Source organism: Talpa occidentalis, unplaced genomic scaffold, assembly GCF_014898055.3.
Source record: "Talpa occidentalis isolate TD23 unplaced genomic scaffold, MPIMG_talOcc4v2.1 talOcc4.2, whole genome shotgun sequence".
NCBI lineage: Eukaryota > Metazoa > Chordata > Mammalia > Eulipotyphla > Talpidae > Talpa > Talpa occidentalis.
Window position 1 is genome coordinate 138,980,228 of NW_023602073.1, and position 27,104 is coordinate 139,007,331.

The 27,104-nt window shown below is 37.9% G+C and overlaps 1 protein-coding gene across 4 annotated transcripts in view; it reads left to right on the top strand.

Moving 5' to 3' along the window:
* Positions 1-27,104, top strand: part of ADGB (androglobin) — a 115,585-nt gene that overhangs the window by 59,150 nt on the left and 29,331 nt on the right. For all 4 annotated transcript variants that reach the window (XR_008552804.1, XR_008552805.1, XM_037520537.2 and 1 more), the window contains exons 18-30: positions 1,725-1,866; positions 3,195-3,309; positions 6,362-6,529; positions 11,728-11,863; positions 13,221-13,358; positions 15,240-15,333; positions 16,043-16,177; positions 16,701-16,854; positions 18,128-18,315; positions 19,974-20,155; positions 23,187-23,386; positions 23,942-24,053; positions 26,765-26,925. Coding sequence is in view for 2 of the 4 variants with exons in the window: in XM_037520537.2 (XP_037376434.1) it covers positions 1,725-1,866; positions 3,195-3,309; positions 6,362-6,529; positions 11,728-11,863; positions 13,221-13,358; positions 15,240-15,333; positions 16,043-16,177; positions 16,701-16,854; positions 18,128-18,315; positions 19,974-20,155; positions 23,187-23,386; positions 23,942-24,053; positions 26,765-26,925 (1,925 nt within the window). In the remaining 2 variants the exon portion in view is untranslated. The remainder of the gene's footprint in view (positions 1-1,724; positions 1,867-3,194; positions 3,310-6,361; positions 6,530-11,727; positions 11,864-13,220; positions 13,359-15,239; positions 15,334-16,042; positions 16,178-16,700; positions 16,855-18,127; positions 18,316-19,973; positions 20,156-23,186; positions 23,387-23,941; positions 24,054-26,764; positions 26,926-27,104) is intronic.

Sequence of the window (27,104 nt, forward strand, 5' to 3'; positions counted from 1 at the left end):
GCTGCCTGGGGATCAAACTTGTGCTGCAGAGGCTGCAGATCGCTTCATAGTGCGGTGCTTAACCCCCTGTGCCACCAGGGAGTCCCCCAGCCTTCCCTCCTGTTCTAATGGGTGGGTTGTCCCTGCTTTCCCCTGAGTGCAGCCCTTTGCACACACATTTGCAAGGGCACAAAACATCGTTCTTCAGTTCTTTGACCTCTTTGGTTTAAAACTTTCTCTCTAATACACAATCTGGCACCCTAAATGTTTGGTAAATATTTGCTGAATACTTAATATGGGATGTCTTCCCAACTTGAAGGGCGGGGACTCTGATTTTCCATCAAGATACCACCAGTGTTTTGAATTGTGTCTGGTTTACCAAGGTGGGAAATAAGTACTTGTTGAATAAGCTTCAGTGGTATAATTTCAGTGTGTTTAGTAACCAAGAGCCCCTAAACCACAAGGTATGACCAGACATTTACATTCTTGTGTGTGGAGGGGTTTCAAGTCATGTTGTCATCTTGTCTCCTTGACTGTTACCTGGAAATAAGGTAGAAAATAATTTGCATTAAGCTACTGATGAAGAATAGTTGTTATAGTTTATTCATTTTAAGGGAAACATTTGATATTAAAATTAAAGTTTTGCTAATGATTTGCTATTTCTACATATGGTGAAAGCTTAGAGTCAAAGGTGAAAACTTAGATAAACAATGGGATATGTGGGGACCTCCCTGGTGGTGCAAGGGGTTAAGATGCAACCTATGAAGCAATCTGCAGCCTCTGCAGTGCAAGTTAGATCCCTGGCTGGCCAGGGAGCACCCAGATGGTGCAGCAGACTTCTCCTGACTCACCTGCTGCTCCCCTCAGCAGTGTATTTCAGTAGATCTGCCTCTTCTGCTTCCCACTCTGTCTCTGGTGAATCCTCTCACCCCCCCACATCTCTGGCCTGTACCCCAGCTCTTGTATACATAAATAAATAAATCTTTAAAAGAAAAACAAACAAAAATAACAATGGGCTATGTGGACCTGGCTTTGTCAGGTCAAAAATCTCTTATTTTTCCAGATATGATGTTTTTTTGTTTCCTCCTTTAAGATTGTATCTAGAGGGATGTCGTGATTACTGCCATATATAATAAAAATGATGGTGTACTACAGGGAGACACCCTCTCTGTCCTCTTCCTAACTTTCCCATTCCTGGTTTCTTACCTTCAGGGAAGATTATGGGAAGGACAGGGAGGAAGATGTGGGTGTCACTTGAGTATATTTCCAAGCATGATTCACCCATGTTAATTTTTAATGTGCCATGAAAATGTTTAGAAAATTTCTAGTCCTCGATATGTATTCTTCTTCTTATTATTATTGCTATAATTCATTAATATTGTTACTAGATAAAAGGCAATACTAGTGAAGGCCACTTATACTCTCACAATTAAATATTAATATTTCTCCCTTTTTTTTAAGATTTTATTTATGCATACAAGAGCTGGGGTACAGGCCAGAGGTATGGGGGGGGGTGAGAGCATTCACCAGAGACAGAGTAGGGAACAGAACAGGCAGATGGACCAAAGTACACTGCTGAGGGGAGCAGTGGGCGAGTCAGGAGAGGTCTGCTGCACCATGTGGGTTGCTCCCTGGCTGGCCAGGGATCAAACTTGTGCTGCAGAGGCTGAGGATAGCTTCATAGGTTGCATCTTAACCCCTTGCGCCACCAGGCAGGCCCCTAATATTTCTCACTTTTTCTAAAGCTTTAACAAAAGACAGTCCTCCTGTAGAGCCTGGACTCCTCACAGCTGAAACAGTTTCTTGGAAGTCTGTGAAGGCACGTGATCCCATACTGAAGATTCACACCTATGCCACCAAAGCCACTGTGATCCGCCTGCCTCTCGGGTATGTGGGAAGGGGACTTCATTTCTCCCATTCTAACAGTTGTTTTTTTTTTTTTTTTTTTAAGTCTTATAAACCATTGATGACTAAGTAACTAAATGATATGGAATCTAGGATATTGCTTCCTAGCGTGAATTCATAAATACAGATCTTGATTCTTTTGTTTTTTTCGATCTTGATTCTTAATGATTCTTTAGATATAAAAAATGAAATGCTATATTACGAATCTCCCTTCAAAAGATTCATAATTATTGGGAGTCTAGTAATTTATCTATTAAAGAATGTAGTTTAAACCTCTTGAAGCCAGCTTTTTCTAAAATTAATTTATCAAGAATCCCTTTTGATCCCTTGTAAATCCTGCTATGTTCCTTACCAAGACCCATGACTTTATTTCAAAACAGATTGAGGAATGTAGCATTTCCCCCTGCCAAGTTATAGTTTTGTCTGTAATTTGTTTTTATTAGACTTTATTTTAAATTAAGATACATCTGCTTAAATACATCACATTTTCCATTGAAAAAATGGCCAATGAAATGTTTCCTTGATTTTGATAAATAAAATTCAAAATATTGCCTTACTATTTCAGATTAAATTAGTATCGTTTTTGCTAGATTTTCTAGGAGAAATCATGCTAATTCTATGTAATTAATGAAAAACCAGGGTTCTTGCACAGGAAGCAAAACTAAGCTATAAAATCAAGTGCTAAAATAATGCACACCAAGCATCCATTATTCCTAGAAAATAATAAATTTGAAAACATCTGTATTTCTCACATCTTCTATAAAGACTCTGACATAGTGAGATTCTCCCAGAAATCACTATTCTGAGTGTTCATCCACCAAATTATTAATCTTCTTACATCTAATTCTCCCCCTCCACAAAGCCTAGCCTGTCACCATGTTCTGAGGGTGTCATACTGAGGGGTGGTCAATGTTCTCGGTGATGGTGTAAGCTGGTAGGGAAAGCACAGTTAATACACATGAAATCATGCATTTGTGAGAAAGTGACTAGGAAATCCACAACGCCCTATGCCAGCATGAATTATTGTTGTTATTTGGGGAAGAACAAGATGAGTCCTTTGCAGTGTGACTGCAGTGCATGGGAGAGATCTCCAGCAAGTGCAGGTTTGTCATTTAGTGTAACTGTTTCTAGCCAACCTAATTAGTGAAAGATAGATTGCATCCTCTCTTCAGAGTCTTTTCAGAGTAAAAAGAATTCCACTCTTCCTAACACGTTACTTCATTTGAGCACAAACCGTCAGCAAGAAATGAACAGGTCAGGACTGCTGCAAAGGAAGCTCCTGGTGCTCACACAGTGTCCCTTCTCTCCAGGAGACACATGCTGCTCTTCAATACATATTCCGCAGTCGGACACTCGATTCACATCTGCAGTATGGTCACTTTTGTCTTTGGGGATGAAGACAATGTGCTTCCCAACTTTGAGCTGGTAAATATCTTAACAACAATACTTTTTGGGGTGTGCCTTATTTTCCAGGATTTTTAACTAAATCGTATTTCTATTCTTTATTCAGCTTAACCTTTTTTTTTTTTTTACCTTTTAAAACTATTAAACATACTCTGCAAGAAATTTCCAAATCCAGCATGTGCAGTAAACTGTCTACACTCTATGGGTACACAAATAAAATAGTTTTAGTTTTGTTTCCCCAACCATTGCCTTTGCTCTGTTAAATTTCTTTCACATCTGTTAATCGCTCAGGCAGATCCCACAGTACAGTAAGTCCTTTGGGGATATAAAAGACTGGCACAGCCCCTTTTAATGCAATTTAATGTTTGGGTATCATATGCTTCTCCCATCCCTTCCTTGGCCTCAGGAATTTGGAGTGTGTGTCTCTGGAACTCAGGGAGAGGGTCCATGGAATGTCTGTCACTTCTCTTTCATCTTCTCTTTTTCCTCGTGATGTCTTAGTTTCTCTTGCTCCTCTGCTGATAAGTTCTGAAAGAAAACATGGAATAAATGGTGTCAGCATCTCTCCTGGGGTTCTGCTTGGTTTTAGAAATCCTCCTAAATAGACCCTTTTTAGATAAAAGGGCATCAGCATCTTGGGGGCATAATGGCACTTTATCCCCTTACCCCACCCCATCTCCATGTAGCACAGTCTCATGTTAATGGGATGGGCTCTGCTATGCCAGCCAACAAACCTCGTGGCCATGGTCAAGGTTGCTCAAGCCAGCTCCGGTCACCCATTCCTGCCTCTCTGGGCAGGGGCGCACAGGATCCCCATCACTGCCATCTCTCACCATCCCTCTCTCTTCTGTTCAACAGACAGGGAAGGAAGATCAGCAGGTTCACCTTATATGTCTGTGTCACTTACTTCCTTCGTTGTGTTTACGCTGTTTATTTTAAATTCTTGTTTTCTTTCTTTTTTTCTTTAAAAAAAAAATGCTGCTTTAGATAGGGGTTATCCACTTTGTTTCTTGAGATGTTTCAGCTTCCTAGATGTTCAGTTATTTTGGTCTGTGAATTCATATTCCCCTGAGGTTATCAACTCCTCCAGCTTATAAAAATTATTGGGACTCAAAGCCAATGGCCAATGGCCCTGTGTTTCCTCCATTCTAATGACATAGCAAGAGAAGCGAGAAGAGAGGGTGCAGGAGGGGATGGACTGACCCAAGAGCAGAGGCTCCTGTCGCTCAGTGTCATGCGTGATCACTTGCAATGCTGCCCCTGAAAAGATAACTCTCCTGGTTGTGCTTTCACCTGGGGAAGACATCACTGAGCAAGGGCTTCCTTAGACTTTGGAAGGAATGAAAATAAGTGATGGAAGCAACTGCTATCGGGGTCCAAGTGCATCGCATCTGCTTCTCCTCAGAGCAGGGAATGGAGGAGGCGCACCTGCTGGAGCATTGTTCAAATATTCTCCAAGGACGCAAGAAGAAAAGTGGGTCATGAAATCCCTAGGAAAGGGGTCAAAAACAAACTCCACAGATTTTTTTTTTCTCCAACTTCATTCACTGTTTTTCTACTGCCTCTGAGCACCTCTACTCCGATCAGCTCCACCAATGTCAACCCACACCCCTAGAAACCTGGCAGACTCCTCAGGGCTCTCTCTGTCCTTCTCTCCCTCCCTCTCTCCCTTCTTTTCTCCCTCTCTGCCTCCTTTCTTCCACACTTTCTTTTGGTTTCATACTATCCATTTCTTACAGACCTATTTAAGATGGTAATGTATTTATAGTATATGCACTTCATAGGGGCTGATATACATACACAATGTGAAAGGATTCTCACTATAGCCAACACTTCACATGTTTATCTTATTTTTTTAAAGAAAATTTAAGTCCTACTCTCTTAGCAACTGTCAATTATAATACGATGTTATTAACTGTAGTCACCATGTTTTACATCAGGTCCCTGAACCTGATTCATCCATCAGCTGGAAGTCTGTACTCTTTTGCCAGCCTCTCCCTGTTTCCCAACCCTCAGACTCCCTCTGGAAGCCACTTTTCTACTCGTTTTATGTGTTTGAATTTTTGTTGTTGTTGTTTGCTTTTATGTATAAGTGTTACCACTTGTATTTTTCTTTTTTGTTGTTAGGATTTATTTATTTATGCATACAAGAGCTGGGGCACAGGCCAGAGATGCGGGGGATGAGAGGATACACCGGAGACAGAGTGGGGAACAGAACAGGTAGACTGACTGAAGCACACTGCTAAGGGGAGCAGCGGGCGAGTCAGGAGAGGTCTGCTGCACCATGTGGGTTTCTCCCTGGCCAGCCAGGGATCGAACTCGTGCTGCTGTGGATTGCTTCATAGTGCGGTGCTTAACCCCTTGCACCACCAGGGAGACTCCACTTGTATTTTTCTATCTGAATCCTTTCACCTAGCACAATGCCCTCAAGACCCCTCCCTGTTGTTACAAATGCAGATTTCCTTTGTTCTTACAACTAATGTTCTACTCCATTGTGAATGATGGGCAGTGAATGTGGAAGTACTTAGGTTGCCTCGATATCCTGCTTTGCTTTCCTTTATATACATCAGCAGCAGTGGAGCCCTGGATCATGTAGTGGGCCTATTTTCTGAGGAGCCTCCATGCTGTTTTCAAATCCCTGTCTCTTCATCACGTCAGTTGTCCTCAGAATTCACACCAGGCGGGAAGCAGTAGGGCAGCCTGTTCACCATTTTGTCTTCTTGATCTTTGTTATTCTCTGCCTTACTCTTCATTCCCCATCTGACCCCACAGTTGTTGTCAAACTAATTAATCTCTAGACATCTTTCCACACTAAATCAGGTATTTATACTTTGGAGAAGTTTCCCTGCCCCCAATAAGAGGTTGTGTTCCTGCATGGCAAGAACAATGTCCCTGTTTAAGGTCTCTAGGGCCACAGCTTGGAGCACAATCAAGCCTTGATCAAGTCCTGGATCAATTATTAAGTCAGCTGTTTAGCAGAGGTTTAATATATTAGCAGACATTAATTTTTTGTAAACTTCAGTACACCCAAGTAAAGGAAAACAAGGCTGGCAATTCTTCTCTGTCTTCACAGGAGAGCTACCGGTTCACAGAGCAGGCGATGGTCATTATGAAAGCTGTTGGCCACGTGATTGCTAATTTCAAAGAGAAGGAAAAACTGAACGCAGCCCTGAGGGACCTCCACGCTGTCCTCTACCCCAGATGCCTCCACGACAAAGTGCTGGTGGCGCAGCACTTCCGGGTGAGCAGGCCCAAGATGTCAGCTCCCGCGGGGATGCTCTGTGGTAGTGATGATATATATTTTATTAGGTGCCCTCCCCACCCAAACTGAGAGTCTGAGAAGACACTTGACATTGGAGACAGACTTATTTGGGAGGTGACTTTAGCAAGCAGAGATGAGGGAGTGGAGAGAATGAAATGAGAAACAGAAAACTGTGAAAGGAAGTGATGATTATAGGGCACTAGAACTCTGTCTTCCATCCGGGAACCTGACAGACTATAGGTGAGCACTTGGGGTCCTTACTAACTAATGGGGATACTGTGACACAAGCACCAGACCTTCCCCCACGGATAGGTGGTTGCCTTCCAGTCGTTAGCCTCCTCACAGCTGTAGGGCCTCTGTGGTGAGCCCGTTCTGACCTCACAGCAGGCCCTGAGGGAGTGAAGCACGGTGGCTCCCACAGGCCCAGGTTCCTCAGCCTGGACACTGCTGACCTTCTGGGTCAGGTAACTAGTGCTGTTGGGGCACCCCCCCCCCCAAGCACTTTAAAATGCATAGCAGCTTGGGCAGCCAACGCCAGCTAGACACAAGTAGCAACTTATAGCAAATAAAAATGAGTCTAGACTTTGTCAAATGTCCAAAAGTTGGGGGTGAGGAGAGGGATAACATTTCAAATTTAAGCAAGTAAAAATACAGGACAGCAGTTTTGCTCAACTTTGGTTTCATAGTAAAATTGAGAGGAAGTTACAGATTTCTCTCATAGACACATTTCCCCACATAGGCAGAGCCTTTCCCGCTGTCAAGTTCTGTTCCAGTTGATCACCCCACACTGACAGGTCATTATGACCCAGAGTCTGTAGTTTATATTTGGGTTCGTTCTTGCTGCGGCACTTTGAGTGGGCTTAGATGAATGTAAAATGTCATGCATCCATTATGATATCATGCAGAATATTTTCCCTGCCCTAAAAACCCTCCGTTCTTCACTTGCTCATTCTTCAGCTATTTCAACCTCTGCCAACCACTGATGTTTTTTATGGTCTCTATAGTTTTGCTTTTTCCAGAAAGTCATAAAGTTAGAGTCATATAGTATATAGACCTTGCAGATTGGATTCTTTTACTTAAAATCATGCATTTAAAATTCATCCATGTCTTTGTTGCTGGGAAATACCAGATGCTTTTCTGCCTGCCGCAATTGTCAAAACCAAAAGACAAAGGGGAGGATTGGATCTTTAATATGTACTTTTTATTACATCAGCTAATCTGAGAAGGGCCAGGAATCATGCTCCAAAGTAACCGTTCTACACCTCATCTCTAACTGGCTGTTCTATGGTGATTTAAACAAAGACCATTATCAGTGAGGGGCCTTCACTCTAGGTGGTTAACAACTTCTGGGAGTTTTATTGCTGCTCTCCCTGGCAGCTCCCCTTCCACTGGCATCTCATTTACAGCACTTCACTCTTCTGGGTAGGCTCAGTCTCTGCAGATGCATTCATCAGTCTTCCAGGTACCTCCTGAACTAGGAAGTTAGCTTAGAGCAAACAGGCCAGAGGTCAAACAGTGACTCCTAAATTATGCTTGGTGCCCTCCTCATTCCCCTCCCTGGACCCTATCAGCTTGATAATGCATTTCTTTTCAGTCCTGAATAATATTCCGTTGAGTGGATATGGCACAGTCTACTTACCCATTCGCCTACTGAAGGACATTTTACTTGCTTCCAAGTTTTGGCAACTGTGAGTGCAGCAGCTATAAAAATCCATGTATAGGTTTTTGGGTTTTCATATGATTTCAACTCCTTTGAGTAATACTGAGGAGCACTATTGCTGGATTGTATAGTAAGATTTATTTAGTTTTCTAAAAACATCACCAAATTGTCCAAAGTGGCCGTACCAATTTTCATTTCTACCACTAACGAATAAAAGCTCCTTTTGCTCATCTCCTCATCAGCATTTGGTGTTGACAGTAATCCAGATTTGAAACTTTCTATTAGGCATGTAGTGGTGTCTTGTCTTGATTGACATTTTCTTGATGATGGTCATGAAGAATCTTTTTAAGTGCTTGTTTGTCAGTGTATCTTTTCTGGTAGGGTTTCTGTAAAGGTATTTGGTCCATTTTTCAAACCAATTATTTGTTTTCTTATGGTTGAGTTTTAAAAGTTCTTTGTATATTTTGAATAACAATCCTTAATCATATGTATATTTTGCAGATATTTTCTCTCTGTCTGTTTTGTCTTCCATTCTTTTGACATTTTCTTTCATGGAGGAAAATTATAAAATTTTAATCAGTCATTTCTTCTATGGATTATGACTTTGGTGTTGTACCTGTAAAGTCATTGCCATACACAAGGTCTTAGGTTTTCTCCTGTGCTGTCATCTTCTAAGAGCTTCATAATCTTGTGGTTTTTTGTTTTTTTTTTTTAAGATTTATTTATTTATTTATACAAGAACCAGGGTACAGGCCAGACACACGGGAGGGTGAGAGGATTCACCAGAGACAGAGTGGGGAACAGAACAGGCAGACTGACGAAATACACTGCCGAGGGGAGCAGCGGGTGCGACAGGAGAGGTCTGCCGCGCCATTTGGGACCTTCACTGGCCGGCCAGGATCAAACTGGCGCAGCAGAAGCTGCGGACAGCTTCACAGCACTGCACTCAACTGCCTGCGCCACCAGGGGAGGCCCTTCATAATCTTGTATTTAACATTTCAGCCTAGAATTTTGAGTTAATTTTCATGAAGTTGCAATATCTGTATGGAGTCATTCTGTTACAGAGAAACTGAGGGGCACCCCAATACCTCCAAACCTACCTGTTCTCAATGGGTTCTGCCATTCACTTTATCAAGACAAAACATAATCTAATGCATAAGACTTTCAATGGAAAGGAACTGTAACACAATTAGTGTGCAATAAGGAGAAGGGAAAGAATAGATAAAATAGTTCCCACATGAAACACCCAAAATTACCTATCTCTTCATGGGTAAATGTCCAGCCAAATAGGGTTGGACCAAAGCAGGGCCAATAGACCCAAAAGTTTGCCACAAGTCTAAGGCACCTTCTGGTGGGGACCCATAGGAAAGGGGCACAAGGGGCCAGACAAGTCTGGAAAGAAAAGAGCAAAATCAACATCAAGATAAAGGTTGCTATTGTCAGCCTCTCCATGGGTCTCTCACCCACATCTCTGTCTCATTCATCTGTTTCCTTGACCTGAAGTCTCAGGTTCAAGTCCAAGGCTAAGAAGTAAGTGTAGGGTCTTCCCTGGGGGCGCAATGGATAAAGACGCAACCTATGAAGCTGTTTGCAGCCTCTGCAGCACAAGTTCGATCCCCAGCTGGCCAGGTTGCTACCCACAAGGCGCAGCAGACCTCTCCTGTCATGCCCACTGCTCCCCTCAGCAGTGTACTTCAGTCAATCTGCCTGTTCTGTTCCCCATTCTGTCTCTGGTGGGTCCTCTCACCCCCCCACACCTCTGGCCTGTACTCCAGTTCTTGAATGCATTAAAAAAAAAAAAAGTGTAGCTTCTTCACATGTCTCTCTGCTCAATGTGCCTCCTCTAGGTTCTCTTCTCCCAGTCTCTCTCTAGCTTCACCTGCCTATACCACAAGTTCATTGTATTAGTAATTCCAGTTTAAGTTGGTGTTGCTGGGAGAAAATGATTTTAAAATAAAATCTCCTGCAAATCCAGAAAATCTTTCCAGAAATGTAGAAGCAAAAGAAGACAGTTTTGCGAAAGAAGACAGTTTTGTTAAACATTCAGTTAACTACAGTGGGAGCATTAACATAATTATGTATTTTTCTTATTTTCAGCTTAGATTTTGAAATATTTATGGCATTTCATTAACAAGTCACAGAAACACATTTAACTCATTTAAGACACAACAAGGAGCTGGGTGTGCTGATTTGATTTATTATAAGGATACAGAGACATCTTTCTGGCACCACAGAAAGCAATGACTTGGAGGAAATTCAAAAAGAGACTGGAAGGCCCTTCAAACTAATCATCTTCTCTCCCCCCTACCCCCTTGACAGTCATGTTTTCTCTACTCTCAAGTGTACATCATGACAATTATGACTCCTGAGTTTTACCTTCCTTCCCCATATATGGCTAGCTTAGAAGGTCTTGGTCCTGATTTCAAATTATTGTCCAAAATGACAGTGACTGGTCCAGCTTAGTTTGCTTAATTGGTTAATGCTTGCTCATGGGCCTTCCCACTACTGCTGGCTGAGTGGGTGGGGGGAAGGGAGAGCGACAGACATAGATAGTGGAGTTAGGTTCCTATTTCTCTACTGAAGGGATGGGGTGAGATGGTTAGAAAATGTGGGCTAAGCAAGAAATACAAGTCACATCCCTTTGAAGGGCATTGTATTTCATCAATTTTAATCCAAACATTTCACGTTTTCACATCAGAATGGAATCAGGATGCGTTTTCAAGTTGGTGGTTCCTTCCAATATTTGCTGGCTTGGTGGCCTGCAGACTTCTCCACGCAAGGATTTGCTAATAAGGTTTCATACTGTCACCACTTCAAAAGCAATACGTGTATTGTTTAACAAAAACCTAATCTGGGGAAGAGAACTGATGGCTTAACAGAGCCTCTCAAGGGAACAAGAATAGTGATGTCCAGGGCTCAGGAAAAATAGAGAAAAATGCAATGGCCATTTCTGGCCTCAGTAACTCCTTGTTTTCCCTGGTTTGTTAAATAAATCCCATTATTGTTCCCGGAACCTGAGTAGTCTTACAATTGTGTGTGCTAGTGAAGAACTCAGACTATCTGGGCACTGTCCTGGGCCAATTTTAGTGTGCCTCGTTGCCCTGTATCAATATATGATAAAACCTGTTAGTGGCATTTTTTTTTTTGTTAATAAATGAAATAATAGTGCCTCTTACAATGGCTGGCGCCTTATCATCAGTGAACTGTGGTATTTAACTTGCTTAAATACAAGGACCGCATTATTGAAGAATCGTATGCTTCCTTAATCAGTTTAATATTATATTTTGAATGAGTGTACTTTATAAACATGGTTGGAGTGATTAAATTTTATTGGCTTAGAAATACTCCAATGATAAATAATTTTGGTCTTTTGCTGTGTGAGGGAGAATTTGAGTGTCTCCTGTCAGATTATGTGTGGATTTGAAATACATATGTGTTTTTCTTTCAAGAGTGTGTCATGCCAGTTAATGGCATCTTCCTGGTTTAATAAATATACTAATGCATTTCAATTTTTCAGATTTTTCAAATTTCTTTATGGCGGTTAATGAAAAAAGTTCAATCAGCAAAACCTCCCCTGAACTTCAAATTTGCATTCCGTGCCATGATCTTGGACATGGAATTACTCGATTCCTCCTTGGAAGATGTCTCCTTAGGTACTGACATATTCTGGGATATGTATTTGATAAAGAATTTCCTAAACTTATGTAAAATAATAGAGAAGAAGGTCCTCAGAGTTTTTTGTGGAGTTGGTAGAATAGGTTTTTACCAACAGAGGTGAAGTTGAAGCTGTCCTCTGGGGAATACACGAAGTTCCAAGACTCTGATCTATTTCCCTGAACCCACATATGTTCAAGGGAGCCCTGGATTTTCCTGTTTCCTTTATCCTTGACCTTAAAATGTATGAAAGTCCATTAATCTATACAGGGTGAGTTGAGGAATTCTGGGATTATTCTAATAGTCAAGTAACCCTCCCATTTTCTGCCCAGCTCTACTCCTGTTGTTTGCAGGCAGAAGGGGCACCCCCTCAGACTCCCAAACCTGCCTGCTCTAAATGGGTTCTGCCATTCACCACATAAAGACAAAACATACTCTTAATGTATGTGTACTTTAATACAACTTAATATTAATACAATTGAATAATAATTAAAGTGTGCATTAATACAACTTTAATGCAATTAGTGTGCAATAGAGAGAAGAGAAAGAATATACTTAAAATGGTTTCACCACAAAATACTCAATTACCCATCCCCACATGGGTAAATGTACAGCCAAAAAGGGTTGACCCAAAGTGGGGCCATTGAGGCCCAGAAGCTTGCCACAAAGCCTAAGGTACCTTCTGGCCTGGAACCATAGGAAAGGGGCAAAATGGGCCAAGCAAGTCTAGGAGGAGAAGAGCAAACTCAAACTACAAGCTAAGGTAAAGGCTGCCATTGTCAGTCTCCCCATGTGTTTCTCACCCACATCTCTGTCTCTTTCAAGCGACTCTTGCCATGTCCCCCAAGTCCCTGGTATCCAAGGCCGAGAGGCAAGCGTGGCTACTACTTCACTGTCTTTCCTCCGTGTATCTCCAGTCCTCTCCTAAATGTTTTCTTTCCTTCCTCTCCCATGCCCTTCTCCCTGTCTTTTCTAGCTTCTCTTCACAGCTCAGCTCCACCTTCCTTGGGTGGGCCCAGGAACCTGGAACCTCCCCTTTCTAAGGATATCATGCTGTGATAAGATCCATAGAAATCCTAATGTTAATGAAGATGATCTTAACATTATTTTTCAATTTTGAGAGAGCATCTTGCTACTTTTACAGAGGAAAACGATGACAGTTCACTATGATGTCAAATACTCAGTATCGATTTCCTCCTCAAGAATGTTTACATGCTAAAAAGGGGCATCCACAGCAAACAAGTCTAAATATAATAACAAATTAATTATTTCGATACTTCAGATGTCACTAGCACTGAATACAGGGCTAGGCTTTAAAGGTAGCTTTCAGTCCAAAGTTTGTTTTTCTCTTTCCAGCGGAATGGGTAGATACTAAATATTCTGTGCCAGTAAGTGATAAAGAGTATTCTCCTGAGGAAGTATCAGCAGCAACAAAAATTCAAGCCATATGGAGAGGGACCTATGTTAGATTGCTTATGAAAGCCAGGACACCAGGTATCATTTTTCAATTGTTTATGAAATGAACTTGCCTATGTAAGAATACATATTTCTGTGTGAATGAGATCTTTGTGAATGATGACTCCAAAATAGGCGCAGATAAATTTTAAAAATGTTATAAAAGTTGAAGTCCTTGAGGTCAGTGTGCTCCCTTTCTTGTTCCAGAATTTAGCTCAGTTCTTGGCACAAAGTATGAACACAATACTGAGAGCAAAAGAAAGAAAGAAGGGGGTGGGCAGGAGAGTAGAGGGGGAGAGAAGGGAAGAAAGCAATGAGGCAAGGAGAATAATCAATAGTGTCCCCAATCTACTGTGAACTCTTGAAAACAGGGAGCTGGTCTTTCCTCTGTGCATCCCCAGCGTCTTGCAGAAGGCTGTAGTTTCAGTTAGAACATAGATCATTTTGCCTCCAAGACCATTTTTTAATAAAATTGAATGATAAATGAATGAAAAAGTGTCATAATATCTGTCTGTCATATCAAAAGCAGTGTATGTAACAATGATGTACATTTAGAAGCAAAAATACATTTTAGGCCTGTTATATTATTAAAAAAATATATTTATGTATGTGAAGACATAGATCATTTTACCTTCTAGACCATTTTTTAAAAAATTGAATGATGAATGTAGAAGTGTCATAATATGTGTCTGTCATATCATAAGAAGTGTACTAATAATGATGTACACTTAGAAGACAAAATGCATTTTAGGTGTATTAATGTATTAATAAAATATATGTATGTAAAATAAACTTTATCTGCAAAATGATCTACTTTACTGCTTAAAACAAAACACTAGAGGCAAGAATGATACTCGGTATTTTCATGGTACAATTTTGTTGGCATTTTCATCAGAAAATCCTCAGTTCCAATAGAATTCTTTAAGTATATTAAAATGCTTTGTCTGAACAATATTTCTGTTTGAAACACTTAATGAGAATAACCACTGTTCATCTAGCAGTAAAAACTACAAATATACCAACATAAAGCAAACTACATTACCTAATTTTGTGACAGAAAAATTTAACCGTGGCCTGATTTTTATGGTTTTTCTATTAGAACACATAAATACATCAAATTAAATATATTTTTGGTGCTCATTTACTTTGTAAAAATCATGCTGCTCTAATGCTTTCCTTTCTCTATTTAGAGACAAAAACTGGGCCAGTCTAATAGCATTTGCTTTTCTTTCACTACATTTGTGTTTACTGGCCAGCTCTGTGTGCACAGTGCTGGCTCTAGACCGTGGCCTCACAAAAGTCAGTAAAACTGACAAAGCTTTCTGCTCTGGAGGCGTCCTGTATTTGGTAGTAGGCATTCAAAAGACAAGTAACTATATTAGGACATCAATTTCAGACATTGGTAAGTGCTATGAAGAAATCAAGACAGATAGGCTAGTTAGGAAAAAGGTCAGTCTCTGGCATGTTAAATTTGAGGTACATCACATGGACTAACATTTTTTCTTGTCAAATCATTCCCTGCTGAGGCCCTTGTGGAATGCACTCTACATTAAACTTCAGTGGGGTGCTAGTAGTCATGTTCTTTGGAAAAAAATGGATGGATTCTTTTTTCTGAGAGAAGAGTTTTTGCTGAGGAATTTTTTGATGTAATGAAAGATCTCAGGCTGTAAACTCTGGTGAGTATCTATAATTAGATCAAAAAACATTTTATAATTTTTAACCAAAGCTGAATGGAAATGGCATAGAAAGGCAAGCAGAGTTCACAGCTCTATATTTTGTACACGATTTTGCTGCTAATAAAGCCCATGCCTTGGACACCACCTTACTTGTGAATTTCAGCTTCGTCTGTGAAAGAATTCTGAACAAGACCATCTTTCAGACACCTTACAGCATTTCTATTGTTTTCCATTGTTTGTTTAGACACAAAGGAAAATACCAGTGTTGCAGATACTCTACAGAAGACTTGGGTTATGCTAGAGCAGAATCTAGAACAATATGCAACCTCTCTCTTAAGGTAAAGTCTGTGATGCAGTTCCTCACTGCAGTCTCTTGGCAGCCATATTCATTGAGTTCTCCATAATCACTGCTGCTAGAAACACCATTGCTCTGAACTTCCACAGTATTTTGTCAGCTTCACATCTATGCTACTCACTTTCATTTTTCTTAATTGTACATACCTAAACCTCTAAGCAGAAAGCCTCTGCGAAGAACAGAGTTTCTTGAAGCCTTTGGTTTGGAGGAAACAAAAATTAGAGCTTTAGATCCTGTTAGGGAGGAGACTCTGGTAAACAGTAAAATTGCTTATTGAAATCCCCAGAAGAGGGTGGGGGTGGGGGGATGCTCCCTGGTGGCACAGAGGGATGAGCACAGTGCTGTGAAGCTGTCCACAGCCTTTGCAGCGCCTGTTGGATTCCTGGCCAGCCTGGGAGATACCCACATGGTGCGGCAGACCTTACCTGTTGCGCCCGCTGCTCCTGTCAACAGTGTTTTCAGTCCATCTGCTTGTTCTGCTCCCACTCTGTCTCTGGTGAATCCTCTCATCCTACCGCACCTCTGGCCTGTACCCAGTGCTTATATAAATAAAAAAAAAAGAAATCCCCAGAAGGAATTGAGCAAGGACTCAATCTTTTCTGCTAAGTTTTTGCCTATTTGATCTGTAAGTAAGATCTATTTTAAAAGTTGCTTTGTGTCATTGGTACTTCAGTTATTTTTTTCATTTACAGACTAATGTTTAAAAGCAAGTGTGACTCCATGAAAGCTTATCCATGCTATCAAGATGAAGACACTAAGATTGCTTTTGTTGACTATACTGTGACTTATGGAGACCAGCCACCCAATAGCTGGTTTATAGTATTCAGGTGAGGCTATCATACATTGCGAGTGGTCTCTCTGTAGATGGAATGCAATATTCATATTGTAGTTTTATTTTTTGAGTATCAAAAGTATGAATTTTTAGGTGGTTTTTACAGCTTAATTAAAATGTCTTCCACATCGTTTATGCATAAATAAAATGCTATAGAACTTTTTATTCATGTTTTTAAATAAAATATAAACACTGTGAAATTATTATGATTTTTTTTGTATATTTTGATAAACACACCATAATAAATTGATGTTCTTCCAGTATAGAAAGAAATAATTTCATTTCTAGTCAGTAGACTATTTGGTGAAAGTCAAAATTACATACAAAATTAGATTTCTTAAAGGGTTTGCATTTTTGTCAGAAAAGAGCATATTAGTATTTTTTAAAAGTAACCAATGTGTGTGCACACCTTATAGTTATTTGGGATTTTAAACTTATATTTACACTTTTGTGCCTCAAAGTGAATTTCAAGCTGTATTTTTCATGTCAAGGGAAAATTCATGCTTTTGTAATTACAGAGAAACATTTTTAGTTCCTCAAGATATGATTTTGCTTCCCAAAGTATACACTACACTTCCAGTCTGCATGCTTCACATCGTTAACAATGACACAATGGAGCAAGTGCCAAAGGTGTTCCAAAGAGTGGTGCCTTATTTGTACACCAAAAATAAGGTAAGTATAAAATTGATCCTCCCCATATGATAGAAACATGATGAGGGGCCAGCACCTTGCAGAGGCTCCAGAAGGAGAAGCAGATGGGTTTTCTATCTACTTAGCAGAGAGACAAGATCCTGGTCTTTCTCTGTTGAAGTCCTGTTTATTTGACAGCAGGAGATACTAGAACATTCACTCTCACAGTGACTAGAACATTCACTCTCACAGCCCTCAACTTTCTTCTCTACACTTTGATCTATCTGTATATTCTTTTGCCAATACTATACCACCTTGGATACTGAAAATTCACAGTAAGTCCTGGAGTTAAGTAGTATTAACTCTCCAACTTCATTTTTTCTGCTTCCTTAGTGCATTAGTACTGCAAGCCGAAAACTACAATAAATCTCTGCATTAAACTTCACATGTAAAAATAATTTAGCAAACATAATTTACCTTCCTTTTATCTTAGTCCCAAAAATAATGTTAAAAAGTCCTTATGGGTCTTGCCCTTCTCATTCCATTACAGATATTTGGATTCTGGTTAATATTCCAAGGTAGGAATTCATTCTGTCTCTGTATTTCTAATTTTGTGTTTCTGGAAATCTAAACATATCAGAGAACTTCCTCTGCATCAGAGAACAACTGGAATACAAATCTAACTTTTCTTCTTTACTAGAAGTGTCTGGAATTATAAACTCGGCATTGCTTTGAACTTTTGTACCTCATTATAATATCATGCTCATGCTTTACTGATTTCTTGACCAGATATCCAATTATGGTGAACCTGTTTATTACCCATAAAGATGTTACCACTTTCCTAAGTTCCTTAGCTGCTGTTTTTCTCCCTCCTAAACAGTGTATCTTTTGGGTCACATTTGGGTTCCATGAACTAGCTCTGACATTAATTTGAGACTTCATCTGCTGACTGTGATCTCAGGGAACTACATTTCCATAAACTCTTCTGCTTCTCTCATTTTATATTTTAGAAAGATGATTCTGGAAAATACAGAAAAAATAAGTAGAAGGGTACTGAGCTATTCCATTACGAGGCAGTGATAAACTACATGAACAAAAATGCTGGGATTGTTCATTTTCTCTGAAAGCCTGTAAGACAGTGCTTTCTAAAAGGGATTTCAAGACATCATGCTAGTGATTTGATGTTTTTTAGGAGATTATGGTATCTTTATGTACATCAAGATAATAGAGCATTTAAGTGCTATGAAAACGCATTGTACAATTGAGAGACTAATGACAGTGTCACTTACTTCTGTGTAATTCTTCTCCCCTGCAGAAAGGATACACATTCGTGGCTGAAGCATTTACTGGTGACATGTATGTGTCATCTTCACGATGGAAACTGCGCCTCATTGGCCCTTATAATCCACTCCCATTCCTTATTCGGGAATTCCCCTGCAATACCTTTGCTGTAAAGGAAATCAGAGATTACTACATACCCAATGATAAGAATATTTTATTCAGGTATAAAACTAAAAGGGAAATGCTTTCTATTAAAAAACTAATATTTCATTGTATTAAATATTTTATTTTAAATTTATTGAATTTTTATTTTAAATATGAATGTTATCAAAATGATAAATTCCAAATCTAGTAAATAATAATTTTCTTTTCTCTTGTATCTTTAAAAACAATGCATTGCATAGTAAAATCCTGAGTCAGTTTTGACTTCCAATTTCTACACTCTTTTGGAAACAACTAACATAGGTAAGGTGATTTGGTAAAGCTTATGTAGGATCACTCCTTGTAGTTGTATCTAGTGGGATTTATTTATTTTTCTTTTTTTAATTATTATTTTTAAAAATTTATTTTATTTGTTTATGCATACAAGATCTGGGGTGTATGCCAGAGAACTGACGTTTTACAGTGTGGTGATAAACTGCTTAAAACCCTGGGCAGAGCAAGCTCAGCACTCAGGTGGGGAGAGTGGACAGCTGAGAGGTAGTGAAAGGAATAAGATGAGGACAGTGAAAATAGGTAACTCTCCTGTAATGGTGAGTCAGAGAAGAGTGAAATAGAGTCAAGGTGAGACCATAGGGTTGAATGAAGATTTTTTGATTTGTTTTTGATTTTGTTTTCATCTGTTTTTAAAGAGTCAGATCTGCTACAGGGGCCTCCCTCGTGGCATAAGGGGTTAATTCTCAGCACTGTGAAGCTATCTGCAGCCTCTGCTGCATGAGTTCAATCTGCGGTCAGTCAAGGAGATACCCACATGGTGCAGCAGACCTCTCCTGACTCGCCCGCTGCTCCCCTCAGCAGTGTATTTAAGTCAGTCTGCCTGTTCTGCTCCCTGCTCTGTCTCTGGTGAATCCTCTCACCCCACGCCCCCGCCCTGCACCTCTGCTCTGTGGTCCAGTTCTTGTATGCATTAATATAAATCTTTTTTTAAAAAAAATCTGTGTACAAAAAACAAGAGAAAGAATAAAGGGGGAGATTCAAGATATAGGATACTCAGAAAAGCAAACTTCTAGAGAAATTTAAAGTTGATAGGATCCTTAGCACTTCCAAGTAGTTCACCTAAAATTGGGTGAAAATCCCCTCCACCAAAAAACCTCTCTTCAATTGTATTATCAGGGAGCAGCTGGGGTGGTTAGGGTGCTGGCATGGAGTTAGACATTCCATGCCAGTCTATTTGCAAGAAGTTCTCAGCCTGCATGGTCAAGGCCTAAGTGCAATTAGTGGGAACTGCTGTCAACTTCTCTGTATTTTTGTGAAGCAAAGGTAACACTGTTGACAGTGATTTGAAGGGCACTTCTCCTGCCAGTTGTGTGTGCTCTTTTTCAGAGTTGAAGACCAGAGCGTAATGGCAGGGTTTAGTGTGGCATTAGTTTTCAGATCTATCAAGTTATGGAAGCGATTGCTTCTCGTGTTGAAAGCTACATTTCCTCCTTAGAATTGGATGATAATAAACATCCCATATTTATTTCAGTTGACCATTGCATAGAGATTTTGGCATATAGAAGATCTGCCAAAATCTATAATAGCAATAATACTTCCAAAATTCTAGTTGACTTTACAAAGTGGTTTTGCTTTAAGATTGTATCAGCAAATGATTTCATTTCCTTTACAGTTTTGAGGGGAAATCCAAAATATTTGCTCCTAAAATTGAATTTTCTCTTCAGGTATTCAGTTAAAGTCTCATTATTATATCCTATTACCATACATGTACGCACATCCAAACCTGATGCATTCATCAAGCTACAGATCCTCGAAAATGAGGAAACTATCATCAGCACTACTGGAAAAGGCCAAGCTATCATCCCAGCAATTAACTTCCTGGGCGAAAGGGCTTTGAGCTCCCAGTGTGAGTGTGGTTTTCTAAATTGATTATTGTGATCCATAAATAGATCTTATGATCATACAACTGATTTTCAAAGAAATGTTTTAAGATAAATAACTACTAAGCATTTAAATCTGTAAAAGTTGATGTTAGAATAAAATATTTACAGAAAATCTGTTATATTTATGTGTCAGAGTAGTCTCTGAAGGCTAAATAGTATTGTACTAAAAAGTTTTTAATTCATCTTTTTAAATTTCTGAATAAGAAATAACATTTTTATTGTTTTGAATGAATTTTTTTGTTCCCAATACACTCTTTTTTAAAAATTCTATAAAGTTAACAGAAACTTTAAAGTTATTACTGTCAATGTAATATGATTACTATTAAGCATTATGTTTACTGTTGACTTTTAATAATTGTGCTTTGTAAAATTTTAAACAGTTCTTTTATTAATAGCTCAGAATTTCAACTTGGAATGGATTTGGAAATTTATTAATTAATTACATTTTGTTTATAGAAATTATCAAAATTTACCCTTTTGAATTTCATAAATTAATTTTTAATTTTGATGCATTCTTGGAATACAATCTGTCAATGATGTTTTAGTACATTCATGTTAAGAATATATTATTTTGGTTAGTTTACTGGATTATAGTAGTAGTTGTAGATCTATATGGGAGTTCTCTGTGCGATTATGACTATCTGCTACTGTTTTCAGGTTCTCAAGTTAGATATGTAACAAATTCTTGAAATAAATTTGGAATCTAACTTTGGAAACCATGTAAATGCTACAGAAATCATGTATTTTTTAAAAATTTAGGTTTGACTTTGAAACTAAGTCTGATATTAGGGAATACATTTTTCTTAATTTTAAACCTTTTTAAAAATCTGGAGTGGAGAAAGTGGATATAACAGATTGCTGTTACAGCAGATTAAAATATCTTATGATTTTAAAATTTTACAAAATATATGACCATTTAAAACTCAATCCTAGGACCCCTGCTTCCAGGGTCTTAGCTGACACTATTGGAAGTAAGGATCCTCAAGGCTTCACTCCATCAGCCTCATAGGAAATCCATTTCTGGCAGAACTACCTCAAAGCAATGTCAGGAAGCCAATTTAATCAGATATATTATTACATATTATATTTACTTAAAAGGTGGAAAATAATTCTGAGACACTCAAGCAATTTAAAAGGATTAACTTTCAAAGGCTGCCTTTATCCCACTTTTAATTATTTTTTTTCTATGACTAGTGTTTTCCTTTGAAAAGCTTAAGGAATATCCAGGCAAAGAAAAGTAAATAAATAAGTAAAAATTCCCCATGATTAATTTTTTCAAACTTTCAATATTACAACATGAATTTTTATGTACAAATGACAGTTTGATCTAGTATTTCAAAATTATTTGCATACATTTGTATCCAAAATTCTGTTATAATTTTCAAATCTCTTCTATGTATGTTTGTCTGAATATTTTTAAATATTGCCATTCATTTGTTTTTTTAAAATGTAATCTTGATTAGACTTTTCAGAAGTTTCCCTGCTTTTTTCTTAGAATAAACACTTGGGTTCATTTATCACTCCTAATAGCTCATATTTATCATCACCTTTATCAGTGATCATATTAATCTTTTAAAACTTTCCATCTACTTTTGAAAGTTAGTTTAATGTTCTTTTGTCTAGTTTCATGTTTTGAATCTGTTTTTATTAATTTAAATATATTTAATGATATGTTTTATAAATATAGCTTTACAATATAATATTGTACAGGAAACTATAAAGTTTTATGAGTGGTATTGTAGTTAACCATGGATTTTTATTTTGTCTGTAACTTTAAACATTTATAGTATTTTTACAGTTTCTAAGTAATAAAACAGTCTTGGCAAGATTTTTTTATATTATCAGTATCTAAATACATTTTGTGAGGTTAGATAATGTGGATTATACATTTTCTATTTTGAGGATTTCATTGGTGTTTTTCTTGTGACCTTATTCTAACAACCAGATTGATCATTGTTGCACTGCATTTTCTGTAGAATATGGATACTCTATTTTGAAATTAAATATCTATGATGTCTAAATACCACACTCTCTCTAATGAAAATAAAATTTTCTAATTGTAGTATTTAAAAAAATCTCAAGATTTTCATTTTCATTTTGTTTAATTTGTAAGTTTTTTAGAAAAATGAGTATCTCCATAATTTCATTGTATAATCTATAAAATTTTATCTCTTACATATTAACATATTTCCATGCTGTGCTGCAAGTTGCATAAAGTTCTTTATTTTTAAAATGAATGCAAGTCTTTCTTCAACACTAATAAGTTGTCTGACATTAACACTCGTTTTTCCATGTTATCACTCACCTGTTCATTTTTGTTTGTCCACTTAGTTCTTGAATTTTTATTTTATATGTTTTTTTCCTACTCAGTCCCATATTCATCTTAAATGTAATCCATTTATACTCATATTGATAAAAATACTTTTCTGGATCTGCCATCATGTCTTGTTTATATAATTGTCTTCCGCTTTCTGGCTTATTTCTGGCAACCGGCTAGTATTTCCATTGAATGTATATGCCATATATTCTTTATGCCATTATAAATAAGATATCTCCTCACATTGTGAGAATGGCCTATATCAAAAAGACTGGAAACGATATATGCTGGAGAGGGTGCGACAAAAAAAGAACTCTCCTTCTCCGTAGGTCAGTCTGGATTTAGGGCGTAGATACTACAGACTTTCTAGGAGTGACTTGTTCTAGAAAACAGAAATATAATATGAACTTTCCAGTCCTTTTTATGAGAGTAATGTAATTATGACTTCCAAACTGGTGCAGCCTCTATGGAAAATGGTATGGAGATTCCTTAAATATCTAAAAATAGAAATGCCAGGTGACCTAGCAATCCCTCTCCAGGGACTATACCTAAGAATATGACAATGCTAATTTGAAAAGAATTGTGTACCACTTAGCTCTTTGAACCATTATTCACAATGGCTAAGATGTGGAAATGCTCACAAATTACAGATTAAATTTATTATTTCTCCTACTCAGCTAGCAAGCAACTTCTATCATCTCATTCTTCATCCAAGAAAGAACAAGAAGTGTCTGTTAAGAAGAAATCTACTGCTGGAAGTCAGAAATCCTACAAGAGCAGGCCTGGAAGTGCAATAGCAGACATTGGTATGTCTGTTATGGATGAAGAGTCTACCAGTGTGTCTACCACAGAAGAATCTGTGGTCACCCCACAGCAGGTCTGTGTCATTAAGGAAAACTACTGCACTGAGTGACTCCTAAACATCTAACACAATATGAAATAATAGTAATGGTCTTAATATTATTTCTACTACTCGTAGTAGTATTACTACCAATAATGAATAGTAAATCTGAAATAATAAAGTCTTCCCTTTCAAAAAATCTGCATGTTAGTCTGGATTTAGGGGGTAGATACAACAGACTTTCTAGGAGTGACTTGTTCTATAACACAGAAATACAATACCAACTTTCCCATCCTTTTTACGAGAGTAATGTAATTCTGACTCCCAAACTGATGACTAACAAAAGTTAAAAAAAAAAAAGGTTTATTTATAAACCTGAATGCAAAAGTTGTAAATGCTAATGTATTGCTTGGGATGTGACGATAAACTTTTATTGATGTGGTATTACACAATTTCTGAAAACATCTGGTAGTATTTAATTAAATCATGAATACATGATCTAGAAAAATAATATGCTTTTACTATATACCTGACATCATAAAGTATGAGGGTCTCATATTTGTGCTTACACATTGCATTTTTATTTCACAGAATTCCAAGTATATTATACAATGTGTGGTATTGTATAACAGCTGGCCTCTCACTGAAAGTCAAATGACATTTGTTCAAGCACTAAAGGACTTAGAGAAAAATGACACCAAAGGTATGTCACTCTAAATGGTTATTCATGAAATTATACTTTACATAATGTTTAATAATAAATTAGTCATGTAATTATTAAGACAGTATTGCTCATAATTTATCTTCCCTATCCCATAACATTTCATATTTTTTAACTAATTGTACATTTCAATTTTTTTTTTAAGATTTATTTATTTATTTATACAAGCACTGGGTACAGTCAGAAGCGCGGGAGGGTGAGAGAATTCACCAGAGCCAGAGCGGGGAGCAGAGCAGGCAGAAGGACCGAAGTACACTGCTGAGGGGAGCAGCGGGCGGCAGGAGAGGTCTGCGCGCCATGTGGGACCCTCCTCTGGTGGCCGGGGAGCAGCCGGGGATCGAACCAGTGCTGCAGAGGCTGCGGGCAGCTTCACAACCCAGCGCTCAACCGCTGCACCACTGGGGAGGCCCACATTTCAATATTTTTACTGCCAGCTTATAAAAGCCAAAAATAATTGTTTAAAACTAGTTTAAATACATTTTGTCTTGGTAAAATTCTTTGATGATTACATTAGAAATGAACAGGAATTGTCTCTAGCTATACTTATTTTCCAAGTTGTTCAGAAAGTATAAGGCAAAAGATAAATTGTTACAATAATTAAAAGAGAGAGAGAATATGCTCATGAAGGACACTTTAGGTTTATTTTCTCAAAATATAAACTGCTGTCAATATTCCTGAGGAGGAAATGATAGTTTGGTGCTTTGTAAAAAGTGGAATCTCAAATAGCTTAATATCACATTATACAATGTAATAACTGAATCTGAAGGATAAGCATTTCCAATATATTTTCTTAAATTTTTTTTTTTAAAGAGGCATGTAATATTTATTTATTTGTTTGTTTGTTTGCTTGTTTATACATGCACTGGGTACAGTCAGAAGCGCGGGAGGGTGAGAGAATTCACCAGAGCCAGAGCGGGGAGCAGAGCAGGCAGAAGGACCGAAGTACACTGCTGAGGGGAGCAGCGGGCGGCAGGAGAGGTCTGCACGCCATGTGGGACCCTCCTCTTGTGGCCGGGGAGCAGCCGGGGATCGATCCAGAGCTGCAGAGGCCGCGGGCAGCTTCGCAACCCAGCGCTCAACCGCTGCGCCACTGGGGAGGCCCTCAATATATTTTCTTTTAAATAAATTAAGCAACTCATCTAATCATAAAAAATAGCATATTATTTTAAAATGAAATACAACCAGACATTACAAGAAAAATATAATGAAACAACAAAAGCTAGTAAGGATACGGTGAAACAGAAGCCCACATCTTTATAACTCATGATTAAATGTAAGAACTGAAATTTAGATTTGTACAGCTTAGGATATTTCTGTTGTAAAGTTTTGGAGGCTTAGTCTCTGTTTAAAATGAGGCAACAGCGCCACCTTTAGTATAACTCAATACCTAAGTTTTAGCAAAAATTACTGAGAAACTGACTTTCCCTTAAGGAAATAGAATAGGAGGCTCTTAAACTGGTAGTACATAGTGATAGTGACTGTCTTCATATAGAATTAGAAGTGGTGTTATGTTGCAATCCTTTTGCCAAATGTTGCATTCGTATATTTTGCCAAATGTTGCTATCTGTACCTTTGAAATTCTTATCTGTTTGAAAATACACATATAAACTTTAGTATTATTCTCAAAAGTATTTGGTTTCAAGTGCCACCCAAATTTTACTAGTGGGATTATAACACTGTTTCTTTAACTGTAATGATATATTCAGAATATAATATTCCATCAAAGAATATAACAAGTTTTACAGTATATGAATTTAACAAGAGTTCAAAAGATATGAAGCAAAGACTGACAGGATTAAATGTAGAAATAGACACTTCAACAATGATGGTTCAAAATTCAGCATTCCAATTGTAATAATGGATACACATAACCAAGCAGAAATCAGTCAGAAGCTGTAGAAGACTTGAATAACACTATAGCAAATTTTACATCACAGATATCTAGAGAACAGTCTGTTCAATGACAGCAGAATAAACATTGTTCTCAAGTGCACTTGGAACATTCTGCAGGATAAACCATGTCTAGAGCAGTTAGATAGGTCTACATAAACATCAACGAATGGAAATCATGGTAAGCATGATTTCTCTGATCACAACAGAAAAAAATAGAAATGAATAACAAATCTGTGAAATTCACATATATAAAAATTAAGCAACATGCTTTTAACTAATGGATCAAAGAATAAATCAAGAGAAATGAAGAAATTCTTAAGAGATAAATGAAAAACAAAGTATAACATACTAAAGTTAATGAGATATGATGAAAAAAGTACTGGGAAGGGGATTTATAGCTATAATGCTTGCTTTTAAAAGAGATCTCAAATTAGTAACTTAAACTTCAAAACTCAAACAACCATAACACTAGAAAAGGAAGGATAAACTAAGCCCAAAGCAGGAAAAAGGAAGAGAACAAAAAAAAATGTTAAAATAGAAATCAATCAATTCAATATTGTATTGGATGAGTTTATGGTATGTGAATTATTTCTCAATTTTATAAAAGGAAGTGACACATCTTTATAAAATGTCTTGCTTTTTTTTAAAAAAAAAAAAAAAAAAAAGAAACTCAAACCCTTGAACCATTTCCCCCTGACTTGCTTTCCTTGTTTGTATTTATACATACATTATTTTACTGTATATCATGTCTCACTGGTCTATTGTTGTCCTATATTGTTATGTTTCTCCAACTCATGCAGAGAAACATGAAGAATTAATTACCTTTGGAAATCCAGATATCCATACCCCTAGCGAGGGACAGAAATCTACAGGAACTTCCAAATCAACAAGGAAAGGCAAAGAAAAGTCTGAAAAGGAAAAGATAGCCAAAGAAAAACTAACACCTCGTTTTGAGCCTCAGGTGGGTGTACTACTTTTTTTTTTTTTAATTAAAGTTATTTAATAAATTTAGGTTCATTGGGTCTCCACTTGCTCATCACTCCTGGATACAAAATTGTGGAAAATTCCATCGTCCTGATTCCAGCAACCTCTTAGATACTGTAAGGACTTTCCTGGAACCTTCTGCAATTTCCTTTCCAT